Raw genomic sequence first — 25,685 nt, forward strand, 5'->3', positions numbered from 1 at the left:
TACAAGCACAGCTGAGCAGGGTTTAGAGCTACCACTTGCTCCACCATCCAGCTTCATATTAAATGGGACTAGTTAAAAATAACAAAATAAAAGTCACCCAAATCATCTCAACACACAGAGAAAACCATGATACATACTGCAAAAACTGTCACCTGCAGAAATCTTCTCAATATTTGTTATTTTAAAATACTTTATAGATTACTAACTTGAGAGAGAACCTCAGGAACTCTCAGATTTAAAGAATGATGGCCAGTGAAGATTCATTAGCAACTGGAGTGTTCACACCTTGATTTGAAGTTTTATTTTATTTATTTATTTATTTATTTTTTTAGAGAGAATTTTTTTAATATTTATTTTCCAGTTTTCGGCGGACACATCATCTTTGTTTGTATGTGGTGCTGAGGATCGAACCCGGGCCGCACGCATGCCAGGCGAGTGCGCCACCACTTGAGCCACATCCCCAGCCCCAATTTTGCAGTTTTAGTTAATGAAAAAATAATTTGATTCTAAAAAAGGTGGTTTCAGGAAACTCTGGAGAAGCATACCCACTATATAAAATGACTCATCTCTATCATGTGTGCTTTTGCCCCAAATGACACTAATGACAGTTTCCTAATATGTACCCTCCTGTCAGCCCTTTTCTTCTAAGGAAATTGAATTTCCAGGCTCAGCAGCGTGGGTTGCCCTAGCTGTCCACCGGTGCCACTCATAGACTCTTCTGGGCAAAATTCAACTAAGGGACACTCATCTAATTTTATTTTGACTTGGGTATAAAGACATTGTTTTGTTGTTATTGAATCCAAGATGGTTGGTAGTTCTTGAGATAGCTTAAAAGCTCATGTCTCTACCTCCACTGTGGAAACGTTTGGGTTGGTGGTACACAAACAAGACCAGTAAACATTTGGAATTTTTATCGAGTATCTTAAAGCAAAGAAGATTCAAACAGTCCACTTTTCTTCCCAAAGGATCCCATCATGAAGAAGCCACAAGCTCAGAACAAGAATGGCTTTCAAGTGGACAGTGACCTGGGCCACAGGCGACTGACCTGGTGAGCCTCTCATCATGCTTTTTTCTTTAAGAGGGTCCAATTTGTAATTATAGTGTGCTACAGAACGTCACCAGCACTAAGGCCTTTACCAGTATTTCTTGTCAGTCTTTGTAAACACTAAAGACACATATTAGTGCCTTTACTGTATTTCTAAAGTGTTAAATCACTCTTTTAGCATTACTATAAGCTAAATCACTGTCTTTTCCTTTAGGATACATTCTTTTTCCTCTTCTTTTTTCACTTATGTCTTCATGTAATACATACATACATACAATATATATATATAACATATAATTACATACTATTATATATAATGTACATATATATTTTTAAATAGGTAAGGCATGACACTGGCATGGTACTCACTTCAAAAGGCAGAGTGAAAAGTAATTCCCTCATGTGACCCCAGTCTACCTCATCCCTGGTTCCATCTTCCAGGTAGGAGTTACTGGTATTCAAATTCTTTTTAAAATGAGAGAGACCAAAATCATACCAGATTTTCACTGAGTATGCAGTTAATGCTGCTGATAGCAGGTGGAGGGGTATCTCTTCTCACCTTCAACATATTTCACTCTCTCTCCACTCTACGCCCAAGAGAACTGGAGATTTTTCTAATATCCTGGAAACCTAATGATCCTTAAGTGTAATCCAACCCCATGCCTTCATAAAGAAGTAGAAGTCCCCAAGAGTTTCAGATCACACAGAGGTAGAAGCGGAATGAATTTATTAATCCCTTGCCCTTTTCACTAGGATACATTATGTTTCTTCCAAACGCTCTGAACTCTTGGGACCAGTCACACTTTCCTGGCCGGTATCTATATGCATAGACTCATTTATCCCTTGTAAGTCTTATTCTGTTATTTAAAGATCATTTTAATAAATTTGAATAATCTTATACTTATTATCACTCACTTAAACAATTATTCCTGTTAGGAATGGGTCACAAAGAAGCAACATTAACCAGTTTTAACCTGTTCTTTATTCCTTTCCTTTTAAAGTCTGATCAATGTTAAGGCATTTAGTAAGATATATCCCCGAAACCATCCTTAAGGGGATACTGGGATTTGTGGGATGCTAGGTCTTTATAGAGTTGAATCAAAGTAACCTGATTTCAATTTAGTATATAGAATAGCTTTGTCATGGGGCTGCTCCAGGGATCCTATTCCCACTATAGTTACTTCAGAGCTGGGGCTGGTGGAAAAAGTTTCTTTTACTACAAACAAGTACAGCATCAACACAAATAAGGGTTCTCTCTTGTTGAGCATCTCCTACTGGGAAGTGCTTCTCATGCATTCTTCCATGAATCCACACCACCATTCTAAGAAGCTTGCTAAACTCGTCTTCACTCAGCCAACTTGCTTGAACAACCAGTGCTCTTCATTCCCTTTAAACTGCTTACTATGCTCGTGGCTCACCACCTCCTGCAGGACTGTAGTTTACTTGGGCCCTTCTGCTATCACCAGTTGACTTGCAAGTATACCAAGAGTCCAGTGAATTTGTTCTCAAAGCTATTTATGCTAGTTGTACTTGCTGTAAACAATTTTGAAAAGTTTTACAGAAACAATGATGTATGAGTTAAAATGTCAATTTTTTACATGAAATTAGTTTTAATGCATGAAAACTTGCTTAAATGCTTTATAAATATTAACTTTTTTTCTTAAACATTTCTTATTGAATTCTATAGGAGAAAATAATAAGCTAAGTTATAAAAAAAAAAAACAGAATCTAGAGAAACTTTTTTGCTGTGATTGTTTTTTGCAAATATCTCCAAATTTCCATTTTATTTTAAAGAAGTCAGAGGTGATAATCCACTTAAGGGTATGCTTTATTCAGGAAAGAGCAACCTTTCAGAGGCCCTTGTCTCAAAGAAAGGGCCATGGCCCTATGCAAAAAGACTATGAATAGTTGCATACACTTAGTGTTTTACATTAAAATAACATGTCTAAGGTCTTACTCCAACTACTTACACCAACTACTCACCCTGATCAAGTCAACTAAGAGGTTTCTGCTGTAGTCTGGCTGGGCACAAAAAACCGGGAGGTCACCAGCCACTTGTAGATTCAAGCAGGAACCGAACTTTATTTTTCAACCAAGCGAACTCCCTGAGAACCCCGCGAGAACTCCACGAGAACTCCGCTGGGAACTCTGCCAGGAACTCCTCGAGAACTCAAAAATAGAGGGCACCTGAGGCAGCAGGTGCTGCCCCTTCTGGCAAAATGCCAGGCACCATCTTGACCTGGCCGTGGCTCTCAACAGCTTTCCTGCTGAAATTTGTTCCCCATTTTATAGATGAGGAAAGAGGATTTAGAGGTCCAGTAACTTATCTATGGCTCCACCTAGTTATTTGGTGGAGCTGGTCTTTAAAGCTAACTTGCCTGACTCCAAAGCCATGTTCTTTATTGTTGATACTGTAAACTTGAATATCTAAAACGCCACTCAGCCTTGTAATTCCCACTGCTCTGGCTTAGGTGGGGCTGTCTCCCCTGACCCCAGAATTTCATGTGTTAGAAGTTCAGTACCTCAATATTATCGTAGGAGATAATATAGGACCTTTAAGAGGTAGGGCCTGGGTTGGGGATATAGCTCACTTGGTAGAGTACTCGTTTAGCATGCACAAGACCCTGGGTTCAATCAATCCGCAGCACTACATGAAAAAAAAAAAAAAAAGATCTGAACCTGGGGATACTCAGCAACACATTAAAGGCAATAAATGCTTAAAAAGAAAAAAAGAAAGGTGAGTCCTAATAGGAGGTCTTTAGGTCGATTGAAGGTGCTACCCTTGTAAAGAGATTAGGGTAGTTTTCATGTGACCCAATGTCTTTTTTAATGAAATTAGCTTGTTTCATGTGTTTTATTACAGTAACGAAAAGCTGACTAATACAATGTGTGTGTGTGTTGGAGATTGAACCCAGGGCCTCATGCATACTAGGCAAGTGCTATATCACTGAGTCACTTCCCCATCCCACAAATGTCTTACTGAAGTCAAGAAGAGGATTAAAGTATAAAATAATCCATTATAAACTTTTGGCCCCAAATGAGTTTTTCTGGATGTTTCTGAAAGGATATATCTCAGCGAGGTTAGTTGTAAAACAAAATGCTCAAGAAACCCTTGTTCCCTCACAGATTCTACTAACTCTAGCATCATGGAATTGGTTATGGAAATGGTCCAAATGGCCTAAAGTATTTTGGAAGTTTTGGCCTTTTTCAAACTCACAAAAAAACCTTTCTAGCATTTTCTAGATTTTTAGAACCACCTGCTTTTCTTGCTTTCCCATTTATTTTCCTCCTTTCTGTTTCTGGTGGGGCGAGGGTCTCATGTGTTGCCTAAGCTGGGGCTCAAACTCACAATCCTCCTACCACTGCCTCCTGAATAGTTGGAATTACAAGCATGCACTATCATACCCCGTTTTGCTTCCCCATTTCATACCCTTCTCTCAAATATCCTGATACCTATGTTTTACCCTATATGATGTTAAGTGCTGAGTGGGGAAGAGGGGATGGTAGGAATGATATTTGGTGTGTAAGAGGCAGAAAATATAGCCCAAAGTAATAGTAATTACTGCTACCAAGACTTACCCTTACCTTGACACCTGAAACCATGAAATTCAGGGGTTTAATGTGCTTGATATTAAAGATATCAAAGATACATATAAACTACATTGAAAACACATCTTTCTTCAGTGTAACTTGGGTTTGCCCCTGGAAATCTTTAAACTGAAAAAAAAAAGTAAGCAAATGCAAATTTAAAGTTTTCCATTTGTTTGTGGAACAGCTGGTGTTAGAACATGACTCTCAATCTTGTGAAATAATAGAAATCATAATGAGACTATAGAGCTCAAGATGAATTTTAAAGATGCCGTCTTATTCATCCCCCCCTCTCCTCCCCTCTATCAGGCTGGTCCAGTTTGAGGAATTTATTCCAGCCAGAATCCATCCTATTTTTAAAGCATGGTGGAGAATGAGAACACAACGGTCTACCTCTGTAGCTCATCTAGTGTTTAATAACCCTCACTGTCATTAAAGTCTAAAAAAATCCTCCCAGATGGGGAAGGAATGACACAGCCTCATGACCCAAGGTGCACACAGCCCATAGAGATCTTTCCCTTTTCCCAAGCAGTGGGATCTCTGGTGTACAATAAGCTAACAGGCTTCTTGCTTACTACAGTGTTTTTCTGACTGTTCTTCCCCAGGCCTAGAAAACAAACAATAGGCATTATGAAGAAAAATAGGGTCCTGTAAAACCTCTGGACTCTTGGAAAAGGCAGAAGGTTTCATCTGTGTCAATACTGGGTCCTCTGAGACACCCCCCCCAAGCCATCTTGACAACACAGTATGTATTAGGAAGGCCAATGCCATACTAAAAAAAGTTTCCCCAAAAGGGAAGGAAGCTAAAACTAAAAATATATCATGCCAGCTGTTGTAAATGCTTCTCTTTGAAGAGCAAATGAGGGGTTAAGGAAATAGTGGAATTTTTCAGTTACATTCCAGGTTGGCTAGATTGTGGGGAGGAAGAAATTTTCCACCAAGAAAGAAAGTCTGTTGGTGAAAGACAAAATAATTACATGAAAATTTACAAGGAACTCCAAACTAGACTGTGGCCCTGTTAGGGTGGGGGAGGACTTGCAGTCAACAGGACAGAACCAGGGTCTTCAAATCTTTATTCTTCCTTTTCAGTCTCCAAAGGCCACTTGCAAAGCCCCTTTTTTCTTACCAGGTCTGCCTAAAGCAACTGTCTCCTGTCCTCTCTTGAATACCTGTATTCTGATGGTTTCTTGCAAAACCTGACTGGAATGAACTCGAAATGGCTGGGGGACTTGTAAGGAAAATGGGCAGGGCAGAGGGAAAAAGAAAAAGAAGTTAGGGATCCCTGAAAGAGCTGGCCTTGGCTGCCTAAGGGGACAATAGAAATGCAGGATTTTTTTTTTCAAGGTACAAATTAGGGGGATATTCACTTGTATCCCTCTCCTCATCAGCTGAAATGGTTTTGCTTCAGAGGTTGGCTGCATAGGTTCTGATAGACATCCCTTCCTTAAGTGGAAGGACTACCCAGGAATGTCCATAACAAGAACCATCATTAACCTCCCCGCATTTATGCACATAAAAATCCAGGTACCAGATGCCCCAAGTAATTTTTATTAACTCTCAATTTTGAAATAATTATAGATTTACAAGAAATTTCAAAGATACTACACAGAAAATTATCATATACCCATTACCCAGCTTCCTCCAAAGATGACATATAATCACATTGCATTATCTAAACCAGGAAACTGACATTAACACAAAACAAGTAACCAGACCACAGGCCTTACCCAGATCTCAGGGGTTTTTATCTACTTTTTTTTTTTTTTGTATGAACTTAGGTATAACTCTACAGCATTTGATGGCAGGTATAAATTTATATAACTACCTATACCTCCCTAGTCAAGATCATAGTATGTTTTCAAATGTCTATTGGTATTAAAACTGATTTGGTAAAATTAGTCACAAAAAGAATAATAATAAAATGTCATTGCCTACTAGATTAGAGGAGGGCATCGGTTGGGAAGGGTATGAGGATGGTATGAGGAGGAACTTGAGGGTGAAATTGATCAAATAATGTTACGCGCATGTATGGATATGCCACAACGAAACCTCTATTCTGTACAATTCTTATGTACTAATAAAAAATTTAAAAGTTGCTGCAATAGATTAAGACAGAAGGCTAACTGGATCAATATTTAGTGAAAACATTTAGAGAATATTTTGCTAAATATTTAGTGAATTCCTAGGGACACTTTCTCGTTTATTTGGGAAATTCATTATTTTTGTGAACATCTGTCTAGTGAGCCCAGGAATTTATTAAGTCCCTGCTGTTCAGCAAACATTTACGGCAGTCTGGGCAGACAGGCTTGAATTTGCATGCCGTCTCTTATTGAATTATAGTGGCTGCCTAGGGGGGCATATTGAGGGGATTCTGAGGCCAAATCTGGGCTTAGCGAGGAACAGCCATTATCTAACAGAGAAGCTTTACCATGGGAGAGGGGCTGTCGAATGCATGCCGGGAATGTGCCATCTCCAACATTTCTGTGCCTTCTTGGACCACACAATGTTCTGGGTGTTGGGAAAGAGGAATAAAGAAACACAACCCCTGTCTCTAAGGAGTTCATAATTGGGAGTGTGCAGGTTCTTCATCAGGAGCCTGTGAGACCAGAGAGATCCAAGGTGTTGGCTGTCACAAACATTACACAAGGTTTGGTCAACTTTGTTTTAGCCTTCACAAGTGATTCCAAATATAGGGTGCCTAGAACCTGGCTGAGCATTGCTAGGTTTGCTTCCTGTTTGAAGTCTGCTTGTAGAAAAGTAAACCATTCATGAACAGTAAGTGTTTCCCAGCTTTCCGAAGTGCTTTTGGAACTCTCTGGTGTGGAGGTCAGTACCACCCCACCTGCCCCAGACTGCCTGTCTGAACCTTTTCTACTTTTCACTGGTAAATCTGGACCTGGAAAAAAAAATGAACGGAGTGAACTTGTTTCTGTTGAAATCGTTGCAGTACTTGATTTTCCCCAGTATTCTTTACATTTCACTTTTAAACACACTGAACTTTGCTAGCCCAGCATGAGGAAAGAACTCAGAAACTCTGGGTTCAAAATGATTCCAAAGTGTTCCATTTGATCTGCCTACTTTACAGATGCATGGTCCAGTTTAGAAACTTAGTATTTGTTTTATTAATCTTAATAATACTTAACTTTTTTTTTGTGATAAAAAGAATGCATTTTAAAATTTCTGGTACCATAGACCATAAAAAAGTGAATTAATAACAGTACTCAACCAACATACTGTTTACCACATACTGGGTATGATCTGAAACTCTTTAAGTAATTGTTAACTCATTTTAATCCCTTTAACCCATGATGTGGGCATGATTGTTATGATCATTTGACACATGAGGAAACAGGCACTGAGAGGTTGAGTCACCTAACCCTTCCTAGTTGCTTTTGCTCCTTTCCTTTCTTTTCTAAAGCCTTCAGGTTGAAGTGTCAGGCTCAGAGTCCTTGGCTATCTTCTTTATATCTCAGCCATGGTAGTCTCAAAGCTTTCAATACCACCCTTTGTGCTGATAACCCCCAAACAACTATCTCAGATTTGTCCTCTCTCCCACAACTACATATCCATGTATCCAGCTACCCACTCAATACCTCTGATTCTCTATCAGACCTGCCAGACTCAGCACACAGGACACTGAGCTCGACTAGATCAAGACTTTCCCCATCTTTACTGATAGCAACATTGTTCTTCCAGTTGCTTAAGCAAAAAGCTCCGGGACTCATTCTTGAATCCTCTTCTGCATGCCTATTTATTCTTCAGGGAATATTGTTAACTCTACTTTCAAAATATTTGTAGACACTGGCTGCTTCTCACCCTCCTACTGTCACCATTCTGGTTTGAGCCACCATTGTCACTCGCCTGCATCTCTGCATCAGCCTCTTAGCGGATCTTCCTGTTTCTGTCTTTGCCCTGGTACAGTCTATTCATAGCACAGCAGCCAAAGAGATCCCCTTAAAAGTGAGTCAGGTCATATCACTCATCTGCTGAAAATCCTCCAATAGTTTCCTGGTTTACTGAGAGAAAAACACAGAGTGCCTGAGTTGGCCTGTACTATCCAGAAGAATCCAGCTCTCCCAGCCATCTCTCTACCCTTTCCTACCATGTTCACTTCACTAATTCCCTTATTTCAAGCATCAGTCTTCTTGCTTTTCCCCAAATAAACCAGGCATTCTTTTATCTTAGGATCTTTGCTCTAGCTTTTTTCCCCTGCCTGGAATATTCTTTTCTGTAGATACTTGGCTAACTCCTGCAACTCCATCAAATCTTTGTTCACGTGTCACCTTCTCAATGAAGTCTACACCGTGACCGCACTATTTCATAAGATATCCACCTCACTACTGGGTCTGATCCTTATTCTACTGTTTTTCTTATTTCCACATCACTCATCAATCTCTGATGACCTGTATGATTTACTTATACATTATAATTTACGTCAGTGGACTGCTAAGCTGCACCAATGATGGCATCTTTGCCTTATCACCTGATATGTCCCAAGTACCTCGAGCAGACAAGACCTATAGAAGGAGCTCAATAAACATTTTCTAAGGAATGAACACATAAGTGAACCAATGACATCCAAATAAGTACTAAATCTGAATCCTGATAATTCCACCTAGGACACTTCCAGGATCCATTCCTTCTGCTCTGTACCTGCTTCTCATCCTAATGATACTTTTATTATTTCACTATTAAATTTTTGAAACCCACTGATTCATCACTTGCTACCCCCATCTGGTTTTGCCCACAGATGACCAACTCTGTGGATAGCACTGCTCCCATGCCTAGCCTCCTTAGGGGCTTTCATATCTCTTCCTCCACCTACTTTCATTGCCTTCCTTTGCTTCCACTTCATGAATCTTTCCTTTCTTTTCCTTGTCTCCCAACCCTACCTGCTCACTACAACTCCATCTCCCTGCTCACAATGCATATTCCAACCTGGAGTGCCACCACCAAAATACCCGTCCCTCTTTCCATCCTAGCCCACTTTCCACTTCCTCTTGCAAAGGTTCTCTTGACCGTCCAGTTCACAAGGATCTTGCGCCATCCCACACACAGTGCTTACCATGAAAACCTTATGGTTTGAATGTGTCTCCTGGAAGTTCATCCCCAAACCAACGGTAATAAGAGGTGGTATGTTTAAGAGGCAGTTGGGTCATAAGGGCTCTGCCATCATGAATGGATTAATGTCATTATCACGGGAGTGGGTCTATTATAGATGTGAGTTTGGCTCTCTTGTGCTCTCTTGCCACATGATGCCATCTACCACAATATGCTGCAGCAGAAGGCCCTCAGTAGATGTGACCCTTCATTCCTGGACTTGCCAGCCTCCAGAACCATAGCCAAAAAATTTATTTATAAATATAAATTTATTTATAAATTACCTAGTATTTGGTATTGTTTCAGCAGCACAAAACAGACTAAGTCAGACACCTCCCCCATTCAACTGAAACTAATCCTACATCTCAGAGTAGCTCTTAAGAGTATTATTTCTTACTACCATTTTATATAACTCTTTAATTGTTACATGAAATTTCTGTGTATAATAAGTCATGGAAAAGGGAATATTTAATTTTTAATTGTGAGATTGATAAATCTTCTTTCTCCAGTTATATTATAGGCTCCCTAAAAGTTAACATAGTGCTTTAAGCTTCCTAAGGATTCAAACAGTGCCAGGCACACAGTAGGTAGAGAGCAAGTGTAGGTGGAGGTATTCTATAAGGGAAGAATCCACAAATGCTAAGGAACTTTGTTGAAAGTACAACCACAAAATTGGGGGAAAGGAGTGGAATAAACCAACATTAAAAACTAAAATACAACTATAAGGGGTGGCTTTCTACTTAAGCTACATTAACTGTCGTTTATATGGCTGATAATTAGAAAACATGCAGCATTGATTTCAGTTCTTGTAATAACGTTTTGTACAGATATTCTTTTACACTTTGAGGGAAATAAGAAATGTTGTTCTTTAGTGCAGTAGAAGTAGTTGTAAGTCTAAACCATTTTCTATTGCTGTGGAATGGCCAAAAGTCACAGCATCTTGAGAAACCCTGGACTACAGGTGGCTCCTGACTCGTGAGGGCCAGACTTCATGATTTTTCCACCTCATGAAACATATGCTTAAAACCATTCTGGTTTTCTCTTCTTAAACAGTATTTAATAAGTTACAGAAGACATTCAATACTTTATTATAAAACAGGCTTTGTGTTAGATGATTTTGTCTAACTATAGGCTGCTGAAAAATGTTCTGAACACATTTAAGGTAGGCTGGGCTAGGCTAAATCAAGATGTTCAATAGGTTAGTTGTATTAAATGCATTTTTGAATTATGATATTTTCAAGTTATGATGGGCTTACTGGGACATCATCCCACTGTAAGTTGAAGAGCATTCATACTCTCCATGGCCCATGCCCAGGGAAAGGTGCTCTTATCAGGTGACCATCAGAACTGAAAACAAGGGCACAGACTCTGCTTATCAGTGTTAACACTTTGCTCCTCACTGTTTTCCCCAGTTTCTTCCATTTATTCATGTAACAAACACCTATTGTGTGCTTATGATTGCTGCTCTGCCCAGGGTTGGGTATATATACACACACACACACACACACATACCCCTTATTTACTTTAGCACAACCCTCAAAGGTAGATATCATGAATGCTCCCAGTTTACAAACGGAGGCCTTGTTCAGAGTGGTTAAATAACACAGCCAAGTTACAGTTAGCAAACTGCAGGTCTGGGATTTGGACCTTGAGAGGGCATTGACACCAAAGTCCTTGTTCTTTCTACTTTGTCAAGTTGCCTCTCAGGAGCTCAGTGTGTGTTTGATAGAGGCACAAGTGAACAAATGACCCAAAGGTTTGCAGTTTTGTTGAACACAACTGAACCACCATAGACCATGCAGAGGAGTAAACAAAGACATTAACATTATGTTAACGAGATAGTAAAATTCAACATTGATATGGCATAAGTGTTTGAAAGAAACTTTCTGGAGAGAAGATCTGAGATTTTTCATCTCCTTTACCGATGTTTTTAAAGAGGGCTCCAAAACCTTTCTTTTTCCAGAGGAAGTAATCTAGCCATTTGGTTAAATCTGCAAGTTCTTTGTCACTCAAACACACTATACAGGGGTTCCAGGGTTAAAAAGGCAGGTCAGCCATCTATGAACTCCCTTCCCCTCCACTGGGCTGGGTAGCCACAGCAAGGAATAAGTGCCTGGTTGACTCCAACCAGATAACCATCTTGCAGATGCAAAATCTCAAAACCTGACCAGGAGTATATAAGTCAGTTGATGAAAATGCATGATGGCCCCACACTAATTTCAAGACAAATGAGATAAAACTGAGCCCCTTAAAACATAAAAGACCAAGTTTAAAGAGGGAAGGCTGCTCAGAGATTGCACCTCTCCCATTTATCAAAGAATTTTGTAGCAATAACTTGATCCCTTTGCTGACCCAGGAAACTTGGGACAAGAGACAGGCATCTGCCCACATGTGTCTGCAATGATATCTGCAGCCATCACTGTCATCACACCAAGGCTAGTGAAACTGTTCTTGCTGGATTACTAGCCTGTGAAAGACATTGACTGCCATCGAAACCTTTTACATAATAAGTTATTGATGCACTAATCACCAAATTCCCCAAATGCTCAAGTTACCCGTATCTAAATGTAAAAAGAGAAAACAGAAATTTTCAAAAATCTCTTGTAGCAATATCAATGCAACATCTTCATTATTTCCTTGTGTATTTAACTAAGGTACCATTTCAATTAATGTTGTTATAATTCAACATTCTTAAATATTTGAGATAGCCCTTGAAAGAGGTTCCTTAGACAAAGATTCAAGTGGAGGTAGAGGTCCAGAGACATCCCTGCTAACTTTTTAACATTCTCATGTCTTTTAACTGGGGGTTCCTGCATGTCGACAGGCACATCAAGTCTAACCTCTTCCCTAAGAAAGTTATCTGAGTGGTAGCATTGTCTTCATGGTAATGCATCAAGGAATATACTCGATGGTAGCTGTTTTCTTATAAATATGGCTTTATATGGGCATGAATAGTAGGTTGATCACTTTGCTTGGCCTAAGTGGGAAGTCACAGAGAGGACTCCTGGCCCCAGTGCCCAGCTGTGGGCACAGCACTTTGCTTTCATGGCTAAAAGAACAAAGGGGCTGTCCTCTGCTCTGTCCTCCCACAGAGCAGTTCCTGGCCCACCTCTCCTAAGATGTTAGATGGAGTGAGAAGAAGCCCATAGCATTCACACCAGGCCACAGCACAGAGCAGCATTCTCAGTTAGCAAACCTGCTCTCCCTGGTGAGGAGCAGAAGTGGCCCCAGACAACTGGGGAATCAAACCAGGAAATGCAAGGGTAGGGACATTCCAGGGTAAAATTTCTTAAAAACAAAAAATACATATATAAAGAAAAGAAGATGCATGAAGCCACGAGATTGGCTGGTTAACCATGGGTTAGAGTCAGGTTTACAGGATCACAGTAACTCAGTGTCTCAGTAGATCCTCAAACCTCAGAGTGAAAGACATAGGTGAAAGGCATTTCTACTTGTGGAAAAGAATGTTTTCGTCTTTCACCATTTATATTCTCTGTCTTATTTCTTTATTGATAGTCTGTAACCCAAATTTGGACAACCCATCACTTTTACCTGCTCAACATTTTCATTGCAAAGACCAACAAATATGGGGTCCAAAGAGCACTTTCCCACAGCCAATTCCCATCAGCCCATCTCTCCCAGGGTTACAGGGTGCTCAGAGCAGACACTGTCAGCAGGACATGCCACACACAGCAAGTCACCAAACCAGAGAGCATTAAAGGACTTCCAGGGGACTTACTTGTACTTGTACTGGTTCCAATTGTGTTGATTGTGGTGGGGACGGATGAGGAGGAGTAGAGGGGCACATGGCCATTCTCACACCCCAGGCTTTTGTCCTGCCAGTTGGAGGCATTGATGCAAATCCCAGAGTCCCGAGAGTTCTGCCACCCGTTGAGCTTGTCATCAGAGTTCTGTCTTTGGTGATAGTAGTGCGTCTGCCCATAATCCACAGAGTCCGAGCGACCTCGGCTCTGGCCGCCGAAGCTGGTGGAAGTGCGGTCCTCCAAGTGATTCAGCCACATGGCTAGAGCACTGCGGTCTTCCAATGAAGTGGCCGGATGTATCAACGCATAGGACAGCAGCTGTCTGCTCTCCTCAATGTGCTGGTTGTGTTCAATAGAGTGTGCCAGGATTTTGGGCAGCAGTTTCATATACTCTACTTTTGCGTCGAGGTTTCCTGGCTTCAGCAAAGGCAGGTGAGTTAACAGGAGGGAAATCACTTTATCCTTGGATTCTTGTTGCCATTGGTTAATGATTCCTGCAAAGGAAAATACACAGGGCAAATGAGCAAATACACTCACAATGACACTAAACACCATGCTCTAAATTTAGAGAATGTCTATGGATTAGAGCCCCAATCTATGCACCCTGGCTAAATTTTTGCAAAACAATCTGTGCATCAGATTGGTGAATAGACCTCAGATCTCCAGGAGTCAGATACTTCAATGAAACACAGATCAAAAATTCCGAGATGTTTGGGTGCTCGATCTCATTCTCATTCACATCTCCAAAGAGGTCATATAATGTTGGTCCAAACAAAATTTTCAGCTGATTTCCTTAGAAAATTCTAGGCCCACCCCACAAATGGATGGGGGATAAATCTAAGAAAGTCTCCAAAGACAAGCCAGTAAAATCAAGCACCCCCATACCAGTGTCCTGGAGGTGAGGGTTGCCTCTCTACCCCCAACTCTCTTGAGAAGAGGTTTTAACCCTGGCAAAGGGATTTTTGTAAAATAAGTAAAACTTCTGACATGGGGAAATCTGTCAGGAAAAGAAAGAACTTCCTCATCTTGGTGCAGTAAGACTGCAGCTTTCTCATGAGAAACTGACTCAGAAAAACAACTATGGACTCAGAGTAGATGAGTCACAGATCCAAGACTCAGGTCTAGTGGCACCTCTGATCCCACATGCTAAATAGGTTATTTTTCTTTATGTGAAGGTCTGTTTGTTTCTATTGTGGTAAAATACACATAGCATTAACATTTTAAGTGTACAGCTCAGTGTCATTAAGTGCCTTCACAATGAAGTGTATCCATTTCCAGAAACTTCCATCTTCCCAAACTGAAACTTTGTTCCCATTAAACAAATAACTCCATTCTCCCTTCTCCCCAGCCCTGGCAAACCACCATTATATTCTGTATCCTGTCTCTATGAACCTGACTGCTCTAGGAACCTCAGACAAGTGTAATCACAGTGTTTGTCATTTGGATTGCCTTATTTTGCCAAGCACCATGTCCTCAAGGTTCATCTATGTGAAGATCTGTTTCAAGCACACTCTTGTCCCCTCCCACTCAAGACATAAGCAACACACTCTGTCTTGATTGACTTTTGAGCAGTGGCTTATTTTGGCAGCTGGGCAGTCCTGTGGGCTGTCACACAGTATATGCAGAGGTAGAAAGGGTTCCCATACCCATAAACTACAAATGCATTTACCTGTTCTGAAAGGCTCTTCAGATCACTGGAAAGAATGTTTTCAAAGAAACTTACAGTGCTACAGTTGGGGTCTTGAATGTCTCCCAAAGGCTTATGTGTTAAAGGCTTACCCCCCAGCTTGATGCTATTGGGAGATGCTTGAAACCTTTAAGAGGTGGGACCTAGTAGGATATTTTCTGGTCATTGGGGTTATGCCCTTGAAGGAGATAGTGTGACCCCATCCCTTTCTCCTCCTTTTTGTTTCTCAGCTGCCATAAGGTAAGCAGCTTCCTCTACATTTGCTCTGGCCATGATGTACTTCTTTGCCACACGTCCTAATGCAATGGGACCAACTGATTGTGGACCAGAAATTCCAAAACTGAAAGACAAAATAAACCTTTCATATTTTTAAGTTGATTACCTTAGGTATTTAGTTACAGTGACAGAAAGGTCTCTAAAGGGGCATGGTCTTTGGGAGTCTGGCAAATCTGGGCAGAAGTCCCAGAACTGCCACTTGGTTTGTGGTGGAAACTTAGTAAGTTATTTTGCCTGAGTTTCAACTAACTGCCTTGTCAGTCAAGAGTGACCAACAACCTCTTCCCTCTTCACGCTCTTGGATTAAATGAGATAAAGTTTCAAAAGAACCAGTCAAGTACTTGAATTGGAAGAAATTCCTTCTACTTGTCTCTGCATTAGCCAGAACCACATTAGATTGATGTAGGTGATTTGGAGACCAAGTTTTAAAAATAATTTAGAGAAGACAGACACCACCCAGGGGAAGTCATTAAAAATTATCAAAAGGTTGGAAAGAGGTAGAAAATAAAGCTGGGTGCAGTGGCATGTGCCTATAATCCCAGTGGCTCAGGAGGCTGAGGCAGGAGAATCACGAGTTCAAAGCCATCCTCAGCAAGAGTGAGGTGCTGAGCAACTCTATGAGACCCTGTCTCTAAATAAAATAGAAAACAGGGCTGGGGATGTGGCTCAATGGTCAAGTTTTCCCCTGAGTTAAATCCCCAATATAAAAAATAAATAAATAAATAAATGACAGCATAAAACAGAAAAGAAAAAGGTTAGGGAGACAGGAGGTATTCAGTGCATAATAATATGAAAAGATGCTCAACTCTTCAAATGGGGATTTCATTAACTATTTGAAGTTGAAATCACCAAACTGAAGCAGGTGTGGGGAGTTAAGATAGGACATGGAGAAGAACTGAACTACCAGAACAATAAAAAGACTCGGAGGAGTCACCAGGAAAGAGTCCCGGATTTCTGTCTTGGTGGTTTGAATACTAAAGCCAGATGATCTAGAGTAGCATTGTTCAATAGTAATATGATGTGAGCCATACACAGAATTTTAAACTTTCTAGTAACCACATTAAGAGTAAAAAGAATGAACTAAAATTAATTTTAATGATATATTTGATTTCATCTAATATATCAAAATATTATCATTTCAATGTGTTTTACATGTAAAACTATGGAGCCATTTTACTTTCTTTTGCTTTATATTAAGTCTTTGAAATCCAGGGTATATTTTATCACTGACAGCACATCTCAACTGAGTCCAGCCATAATAGCAGTGTCCAGAAGCTTGGTGGCTACTGAACTGGTCAGCACAGGCTGGAGATATTGGATGGGAAGGCAGGCGGAGGCACAGATGACCTCAGGAGGTCCCTCCCAACTCCCTAGCTCTATATTTAGCTAATGGCCACTGGACACAGGACAACCCTCATGCATTCTACTAGGTACAGCCTCTTTTGTAAGCAGCCCTGGGAGATGAAATCAATTCTAATGTTCTCATGCATACCTTGTGTGCAAACACCAGGCATGTTTTAAATGCTTAAGATGAAGACAAAATCTATTCTGTAAGCCCAAGGGTCTAAAGAGGTACTGGAGAGAAACAAAAGAGGCCAAGAGAAAGGTAAATGTATTATAGGTCAACCATGATCAGAGGGAGCCAGAAAACACCCTTGAACATGTACACTTAAAAATGAAATTTGGGAACAGCCTTTAATAAAAATGCACAAGGCTGAGGAACTTTCTAGCTTTCTGCTAGGTCATGTCTCTGTTTGGGTATTTTACCTGTTCACAGAAGATCAGTCTAAAAAAAAAATTAGGAACAAAAACAGAATGTAAATAGGACTCAGAGTTCAAATTAAACATATAACTGCTCCCTGCCAGGGATTAACCTGGGGTTCACAGGGGGAAAAATACAGCAAAGAGGAAGGAAAATGAAAGGCTGCTGGCCCTGGTCCCTTCTAGAATTGAAATGACTGTATTCTGGGGACAGGGATTGGATGGGCTGTGACATGGTCAGGAAGACAACTATTGCTTTTGTTTACTACTTCGGGAACATGAAAATAAGGTGGCCTGCTGAGGGCTAACCACACCTACTGGATCAAACCATTTCTGCTTTTGCTACAGCTGCCATTGCTGACTGCTAACAACCTGAGTGTTTTTTATGTGTCAGGCACCCTTCTGCACCCTGTGCATTTAATTACTCATTTTAATCCTCCCAGGAAGCTTGTGAGGAAGGTCCTATAACTAGTGTTATTTTACAGATGAGTACCAGAGGTGTAAATGGGGCAAATTACTTGGCCCAGGTCCCTGGGCTAGTGAAGTGGCAGAATGGAAATAGGCAGATTAGCTCAAAAATACACAATGGCTATCGTGCTAGAATGGTCTGGTCATAAGCTATATTTAAAGTGCACACATATGTAGTAGTTATAATAATATTAATATAAATATATTAATAGAGTATATGGTTCAGCAAAGGAGTTGGCCAGCGAAAGAAATGTAGGAAAAAGCGTTACAGAGAAGATATAGATGATACTTCTCTGTGGCTTTAAAATATGCCTGCAATTTCTTTGATACTCCTCTCTTTGAAAGGTACAGTCTAATTTCCTGCCCTTTGTGTGCAGGCTGGATTCAGTGAGTTACTTCCAGTGAATATGACAGTGTGGAACTTCACAAGTCAGGTTATAAAAGGCACTGTGGCTTTCACCTGGCTCTCAGACTACCCACTGGGGGAAAGCCAGCCGCCATGTTGACAGACCATTCTAGCAACCCAGTGGGGAGGTCCTTCTGGTGAGGAATGGAGTCTCCCAGCCAGCACCAGTCTTGCCAGCTATGCAAGGAGCCCTCATGGAGGCAGATTTCTAGCCCACATACACCTTCAGATGACTGTGGTCCCAAGCAACATTTTCGAGGGACCTTAAACCAGAATCACTCATGTTCCCCATCTGCAGAAACTGTGTGCAATTACATGTTTATTGTTTTAAGCTGTTCATTTGAGGGATTACTTAAGTGGCCAAAGATAACTAATACACTATCCAAGTACCCCACTAGGTGAAAGAAAGCTTAGCCATTTGGCTTTGAGTAGTTCTATCCTTCCAAGTCCTATTTCATTCTGAAATAGACCCAGGAAGTTAACCTGGTGCCACTAAGTAGTCACCTGGCTTAGCCTCCCTTGTCCTGATCATCCACTCACCATCAGCCTTTGAACTTTGAGTTAGCTTCCCAGGCGCCTTTAGGAAAAGAGTGAAGGAATCAGAGACTTGAGGTATTTCCGGATTCGGTTGTGGTAGTTTTTCAGGGAAACTTACCAAATAATTTCTGATTATGATTTGGCTTCCTGTGAAGGCCTGCCTACAGGGAGAATATGTGCTGATTATACAAACTTGGAATATGTCTGGTCTCACTAATGATGTTTCCTCAAGGCAAATTAACAAGCCAGCATTGCAGGGTCCACCTCCCTGCCTTCTAGTGAGTATGAGTCAATCCCTCTGGATGAGCTCCCCTGGCACTGATGAATGTGAGCATCTTTACCTTCACACAGAGGCCAGATTCCACATGCAGGAACTGGCCATGCTGGCTAGGTCCTGCCAGCTACCCACTGGCCTTTGTTATGGTTTGGATGTAAGGTGTCCCCCAGAAGCTCACATGTGAGACAGTGTGAGAAGGTTCAGAGGAGAAATGATTGGGTTGTAAGAGTCTTAACCCAATCAGTGATTTAATCCCTTGATAAGGATTAACTGAGTGGTAACTGAAGTAATAGGGTGTGGCTGGAGGAGGTGGGAATTAGGGCATGGCTTCCAGTGGACTCTCTCTCTGCTTCCTGATCATCATGTGAGATGTTTCCTTTTGCCACACACTCCACCATGATGTTCAGTCTCACCTCAAGCCCCAAGGAATGAAGCCTGCTATCTATGAATAGAGACCTCCCAAACTGTGAGCCCTCAAATAAACTCTCTTCTACAGTTGTGCTGGTCCTGTTATTTAGTCACAGCAGCAGAAAAGCTGACTAAAACAGCCTTCTTTATTATATCCACATTTCCTTCCAGACAGCAGGGAATCTTCACTGAGATTTATAGTCAACATATTCTCCCCATTGGGGAAGACCAGGAATCCTCATAATTTTCAAATAATTGATCCCTTCTGAGATGCAGTCTCAACTCTAGATGCTTCAGATACTAGAGGCTTCTAAATTTAGTGCATCTCTACACAACTCACAAACACAACCATTGCCCACCCCAATATCACCCTATTCAGGAAGCAGCATGGAAAACTGAAGTCCCCAAACTGAGGTTTGATGATGCCAACTCACCTCTATTACAGTCTCTGAATATTTCCTCTATTATTTTTCTGCCTACAGAGCAGGATGTTAAATGTGGGCAAAAGTTAATGATTTATAATTTGTAAACCAGTGACATAGAAATAATAAAAGAAAAATGTAAAGAGCTATAATTAAAGACCATGATGATTAGAGAAATGTCCCAATGATTCTTGGAGGGACAAAGTCTGTGTTTAAATACCAGGTCTGGTATTATTACAACACAATGGTATGTCAGTGTTTAAGGGCTCCAGTTGTTAGTAAATTATCCTTAAATTGCTATTTTATTATATGCTTGTTTTCAGTTTAATAACATTTACCATAAAAGGGTTTCTCACAAGTGCATTTAGGCAATTTGCTCATGCGAGAAATGGCTGGGAATTAAGTGTACACACACAAGAACTACTGGTTAAATAAATGTGCTGAAAGGCAGAAACTAGTGGCTCTTAAATGGTTAATACTCCTTGGCAGAATTTATACTACAAACTCAATCCTAGACACATTAGGTACCAGAGGATTCTAAATTTAGTGCAACTTTGCACAACTCAAAAATGGATGACGGCATCACATAGCAAGCATTTGGTAGGGATGTGAACTGATATAGGGCACCCAAAAAAACCAGGGAGAAAAATAGCCAATGCAACATGGCAAATACTGGGATTCTTATGTTGGCACTTGCACTTGCCTTCTGTCTCCCAAGGTACTCTTTTGAGCTGAGAGAAGATTTCCCATAGTTGGGCAAAGCCCTGCAAGTGAGGTGGATTAGATCAGTTGTGATAGGGGGGACCCAGTCAGTCAGAATTACTTGTATAGCTACAAATGGTGCTTTGAACAGATATAAAGGATTAACATGATATAAACCCTCTCCCTATGAAACTTAGAGGATGATTGCTGGCTTCAAAGATGCCCTCATCCATTCTCTCTTCCTAGTATTCACACCCTGAGTACTTTTCCTGCCACAGCGATCATGGCAGGTCTCTGTGACCAACAGAATGTGGTAAGAGGTATTCTGATATTAGGTCATAAAAGGTACTGCAGCTTCTACGGATGGCATTGTGGCTCAGTGGTAGAGCACTTGCCTAGCATGTGTGAAGCACTAAGTTCAATTCTCAGAACTGCATATAAATAAATAAAATAAAGGTCTATGGACAAGTTAAAAAAATAAATAAAAACAAAAAAGGTACTGCAGATTCTACCTTCCTTTCTTTGTTCATTTGCTCTGGGAAAAATCAGCCAGACCAATTGTGCAGATGCTTAGGCATCCCATGTTGGGGGAGGGGAGATTCAGTCTCCTGCTAACAGCCCAAACCAGCTTGCCAGCCACCTGATAACTAGTCAATATCAGGACTACAACTTTGAGAGACCTTGAGCCTGAACTACCCAACTAGGCTGTCCCAAGTTCCTGACCCTCACACCAAATGGAAGATAATTATGTTATGCCAGAGCATTTTAGAGTAATTTGTTACATGGCATTAGTTAACCAATACAAAGAGCTTCATGTTACTAGTAAAAAAAAAAAAAAAAAAAAAGTTAAATGCTTCTGCTTCTTTGATTCCCCAGAAAAAGCGGAGATATATAAGTGAACTACATAGCTCATTATAAGCATTAGAGTCTTCTCTGAGAGCAAAGATCATCAGGTCATTCATGGGTACCTGACTATGCTCAAAGGACAAGAACCAGGTGCCTCTGGCTGCAGCAGACACCTATAATAATGCATTTGCTATTCCAGAGTAACCTGGTCATCTCTTCAGTGGGGATTTTCCATCTATAGTCACTTCCCCCCAGGTATGGTATAGATGGATGCTTCGGGAAGAGTTCCTTTGTTCCTGAGTGACCCAGAACATTTGGGAACTTGTTCTAAAATCTCAGCCAAAGGCCAAGTTAGGGCTGGGGGATTTAACTTCAGTTTCTGACCTCCTCCAGGCTGTGACTGACTATTGCAGGTGTGAGGCTACCCATTCCCAGACAGCCCATTAAACAGGCTAGCTCCCCGAGTCACTAGCCTCTGAGCTGACCTCTGGCCTATGAATATGTGGATGACTCCTATATTTGTGCTTCCAGCCTAGATCTCTCCCAAGCCAGAGACCCACATGTTCAGCTGCATCTTCTACATCTCCAGTCAGAGTATCTCAAAGTCGATGTGGCCAAAGCCTACTTCTACTTTCACACTCACCAGATCGCCTCCTTTTCTCTTCTCCCCTATATCAAAAAATGACTTCTCTATCTTTCTAGTTGCTCAAGTTAGTTGAAACTTTGGAGTATTCTTGATGCTTTTGTCTCATATCTCATATTTAATCTGTCAGTAAATCCTGTGGGCTGAACCTTCAAAATGTTTCCAGAATCTGACCACTTCTCACTCATGCGTCTGCATTCCAATCCCCTCCCACCACCAAAAGCCTATTGTCAATCAAAATGCTCATTTTAAAAAGTCTTTTTTAATCTTTTAATACTAGAAGATAGGTCATGTGCCTTTCCTGATTGTTTCAGTGGCTGCCCATCTGTCATGTTTTTGACATGGTTTGAGCATGTTCTGCAAAGGTTTGTGTGCTGGAAGACTGGGCCCCACAGTGGTGGTGTGGAAGTGGCGGGACCCTTAAGAGGTGGGGCTGAGTGGGAGGTAATTAGGTCATGAGTCCACAGTCTTCAGAAGGAATTAATGCAGCTCTGTGGAATCATTGCTAGTTCCCACAAGAGTGGGTGGTTACAAAAAGAGTAAACCTGGCCCCTGAATTTCTTTAGCTTTTTATGTCACCATGTAATCTCTTCTGGACAGGCTCCTGCCATGGTGATGCCAAATACCATAAGGCTCTCACCTGAGGATCAACTGATGGGGCCACCCAATCTAGGATTTTAGCCTCTAAATCAGTGAGCTAAATTAACACTTTCATTTTTAAATTACCTATCCCCAGGTGTTTTTTGTTTGTTTGTTTGTTTGTTTGTTTTACAGCAACAGAAAATGGACTAATATACCACTTCACTCTAAGTAAAAGCCAAAGTCCTTATGATGGTCTATGAGTTCCTCTATGATCCAGCCCTATCCTACTACCATCCCTCTCATCTTGGCCCATCCTGGCTTCCTTTAACATGCATCACATTTGCCTGCCTCAGAACCTAGAACCTTGGCACGTGCTATTTCCTCTACCTGGAACCCTTTCCCCCCCATCCACATTTAGCACAGCTCCATCTTTGCTCAAATTTCCTAGTGAGACCTTTTCTGTCCATACTATTTAAATTGCCCATCTCACCACTTCACCTTCTACTCCCTAATCGCCAGCCCTACCTTATTTTCTCCATAGCACTTGTCACTCTGTGACCTGCTGAATTTTCAGCCTCTCTCCACCAGAATATAAATTCCATGGGGGTTGTGATGGTGTCTTCATTGCCTTGTGCATTAACATTTCTTTATTAATAACATTTTAATAGCTATACGATTGTCCCCTGGCATTTTGTCTGAGAGGGTTTGATAAACTTTTGGATTTCTTATTCAAAATGTTAGGTACTTCCTAGAAATTCTTTAAATGAAGACTGATAGACAGAATGACCTACAAATAAAAGTAGCTCCCATTATGTAAAACTAGTCACCTCTTTCTCACTGGTCTCTGCAGTATTCTGATTATGTTTAGCTTTCAAGTCAAATAGAAACAAGAATATGTAAAAGGAAAAAAAATGATTAGCTCAATTTTCTAAATCTTTGCTACAATCCCCCTTCTCAATATTCTGTTTAAGATAGAAAATTCTGCTAGAAAACAAAAACATAATGGGTGCTTTTCTGATTGTAACTGACACCAATTAAAATAATCCTAATGATTTGAGAGGCTGAGACAGCAGAATTAAATGCTTCTAATACAACTCTTTTGCAAACATCTGCTGAATAAAAGAAAGCCGGTACCATTAGGGTTGTGTTAAGACTATTGCATGTCTAAATTTTGAGGGCACTAAGTGATTATGTTTTAATAAAACCTCCGAGGAATGGATCTCCTAACACTCATGCAAATTAAAGATGAAAAAAAATCATTACCTTACTCAACAAACATAAGACACTTCCTTGTAAACCACACTTACTCATTTTTTTAAACACCAAAAAACTTTCAGAGAGACCGTGAATGTTCTAAAGGCAGAAAGATTTCTTAGTAATCTTCACCCTCACACTCCCAGATCACTAGTGCCAAAACCCCACACACCACAAAGTGATGCTCCAGTAGTTTCTTAAAATAATGAATTAGCAGTCCTCGTGCTGAGCTTGCCCAGGAGAAAAACATGCTAGAAAGGCTGGATCTAGTGTTAGATTTATTAGTACTTAGAATTAGATCGTGTACCACCAGAAGCTCTAGAAATGAGAGTCTCTGGAGCCCACATGGTCTAGGTAGCCTAATTTCAATATGATGTGTTAATGACAAACTCCAAGGCCCCTATCCCCAGTATTATCCAGATAGGGTAACTGGGGAAGGTCTGTACACAGGTCACATCACAAAAGAATAGTTCATGCTTGATCTGGGGGGCTGAACTGAACAACAGCTGTTTTATAAACCTCAGCAAGTCTGGGAAGGGTCAGAGTGAACAAGTTCCACCCCTGACAACAGGCAGCCAGCCATTCTGTATCTTTAAATGATTCTGGACTGTTAAGTCACTGGGTTCCACACTTTTTAAAATAAATGAGAAAGTTGCTCAACAATTTATAGATAAAATTTCCCACCATGGAGCTGGGAATCCAAAGGATAAGTGTGAATATAAGAGCCCCAGGGTGTGTTATGTAACTATGTAAATATTGTCACCAAGGAATAGCACATATGTATCCCCAAAATATGCACGGTAGAGATGTTGGTAGTAAAATCTATGTATCACTCATTTAGGTATAAAATCTGAAGAAAGGCACAAGTTACTCTATGGAGGAGAGAATGAACAATTTTGATGAGGCAGGATATTCCAATCCTTGGTCACAAATTAACTTGTACTATATTTGAAAAGAAAGGCCTGGATAACTACAAGGACAGAGTGAGGTGACCCTGGCATACACCCAATGGCATGCTCTTGTCCTCCTCAGGCATAGTCCTGTAGAGGGAGTTAGAGGCACACCTCCCTTCCTAGTTCTGCTCTGTTGGCCAGCTCTGGGAATTTATGCAAAGGTAAGTGGCAAATGACAGCTCATTTTCACCTGTTGTTTTCAGGGTAGTAGGTCTGTTGATGCAATCAGAGTAAGATTTTTTTTTTTCAGATGTTTTGAGAAGGGTACTTATTTTCTAATGCTGAATTCTATCGGCAGTGGGTAGCAAGGACAATAGAAAGGATGATGGAGCCATTTTCCTTTTTCTGGGCATCCTGCCATAGGTTAATATCTGGATCAGAATCAGGAAGACTGATGAGATGAGGACCTCTGGCTTAGCTGACTTGGTGGCAATGCCACAGAGGAAGACAAGAGCTCTGAGCCCATAGGTGTAATGTCTATGGACAAGAGCCTCTGGCTCACCCTTCCTGAATCTCCAGCATGCTGTCTAGAATTCTACAACAAAGTAAGACACCAAAACTGTGAGCAGAAAAGGCAAGGGAAGGGAATGGAGAAAGAACAGAGGGTGCAGAAAAGCAGACCCAGGACAAGAAGGCCTACACTGTGCTGCAAGCTGCGCCGTCACACTGCCAAGAATCCAGAGAGAGGACAGATCTCGCTGGAAGGGGCCCCCCTCCCTGAGACAGTGAACAGCCCCTCTAGGTCCAGAGAGTTTAGAAACTTTCTCACCTTTACCCCCAAGATTGTGGGGGGCAAGGAGTATGAACCAGTGAGGTGAAAGACAATGCTAACCTCTAGCCACACTAGTTCCAAGCTGGGAGTGACAACAGTGGTCTGTTGTTTCATTTTGTTTTAATCTAGCTTTCCCACCATGGTGGGGAGGTGGGTACACTTATTAATCTATCAGATATTTAGCTTCAATCCTT

At 40.9% G+C, this 25,685-nt stretch overlaps 1 protein-coding gene across 4 annotated transcripts in view; it reads right to left on the reverse strand.

Moving 5' to 3' along the window:
• The window catches only part of Samd4a (sterile alpha motif domain containing 4A), a 210,977-nt gene that overhangs the window by 75,096 nt on the left and 110,196 nt on the right, over positions 1-25,685 (reverse strand). For all 4 annotated transcript variants that reach the window (XM_058584645.1, XM_058584647.1, XM_058584646.1 and 1 more), the window contains exon 3: positions 13,473-13,991. In XM_058584645.1, the coding sequence (XP_058440628.1) occupies positions 13,473-13,991 (519 nt within the window). The remainder of the gene's footprint in view (positions 1-13,472; positions 13,992-25,685) is intronic.

The sequence above is a fragment of the Marmota monax genome, unplaced genomic scaffold (assembly GCF_021218885.2).
Source record: "Marmota monax isolate L192 unplaced genomic scaffold, Marmota_monax_Labrador192_F-V1.1 WCK01_AAM20220418_F8-fsc00001, whole genome shotgun sequence".
Lineage (NCBI taxonomy): Eukaryota > Metazoa > Chordata > Mammalia > Rodentia > Sciuridae > Marmota > Marmota monax.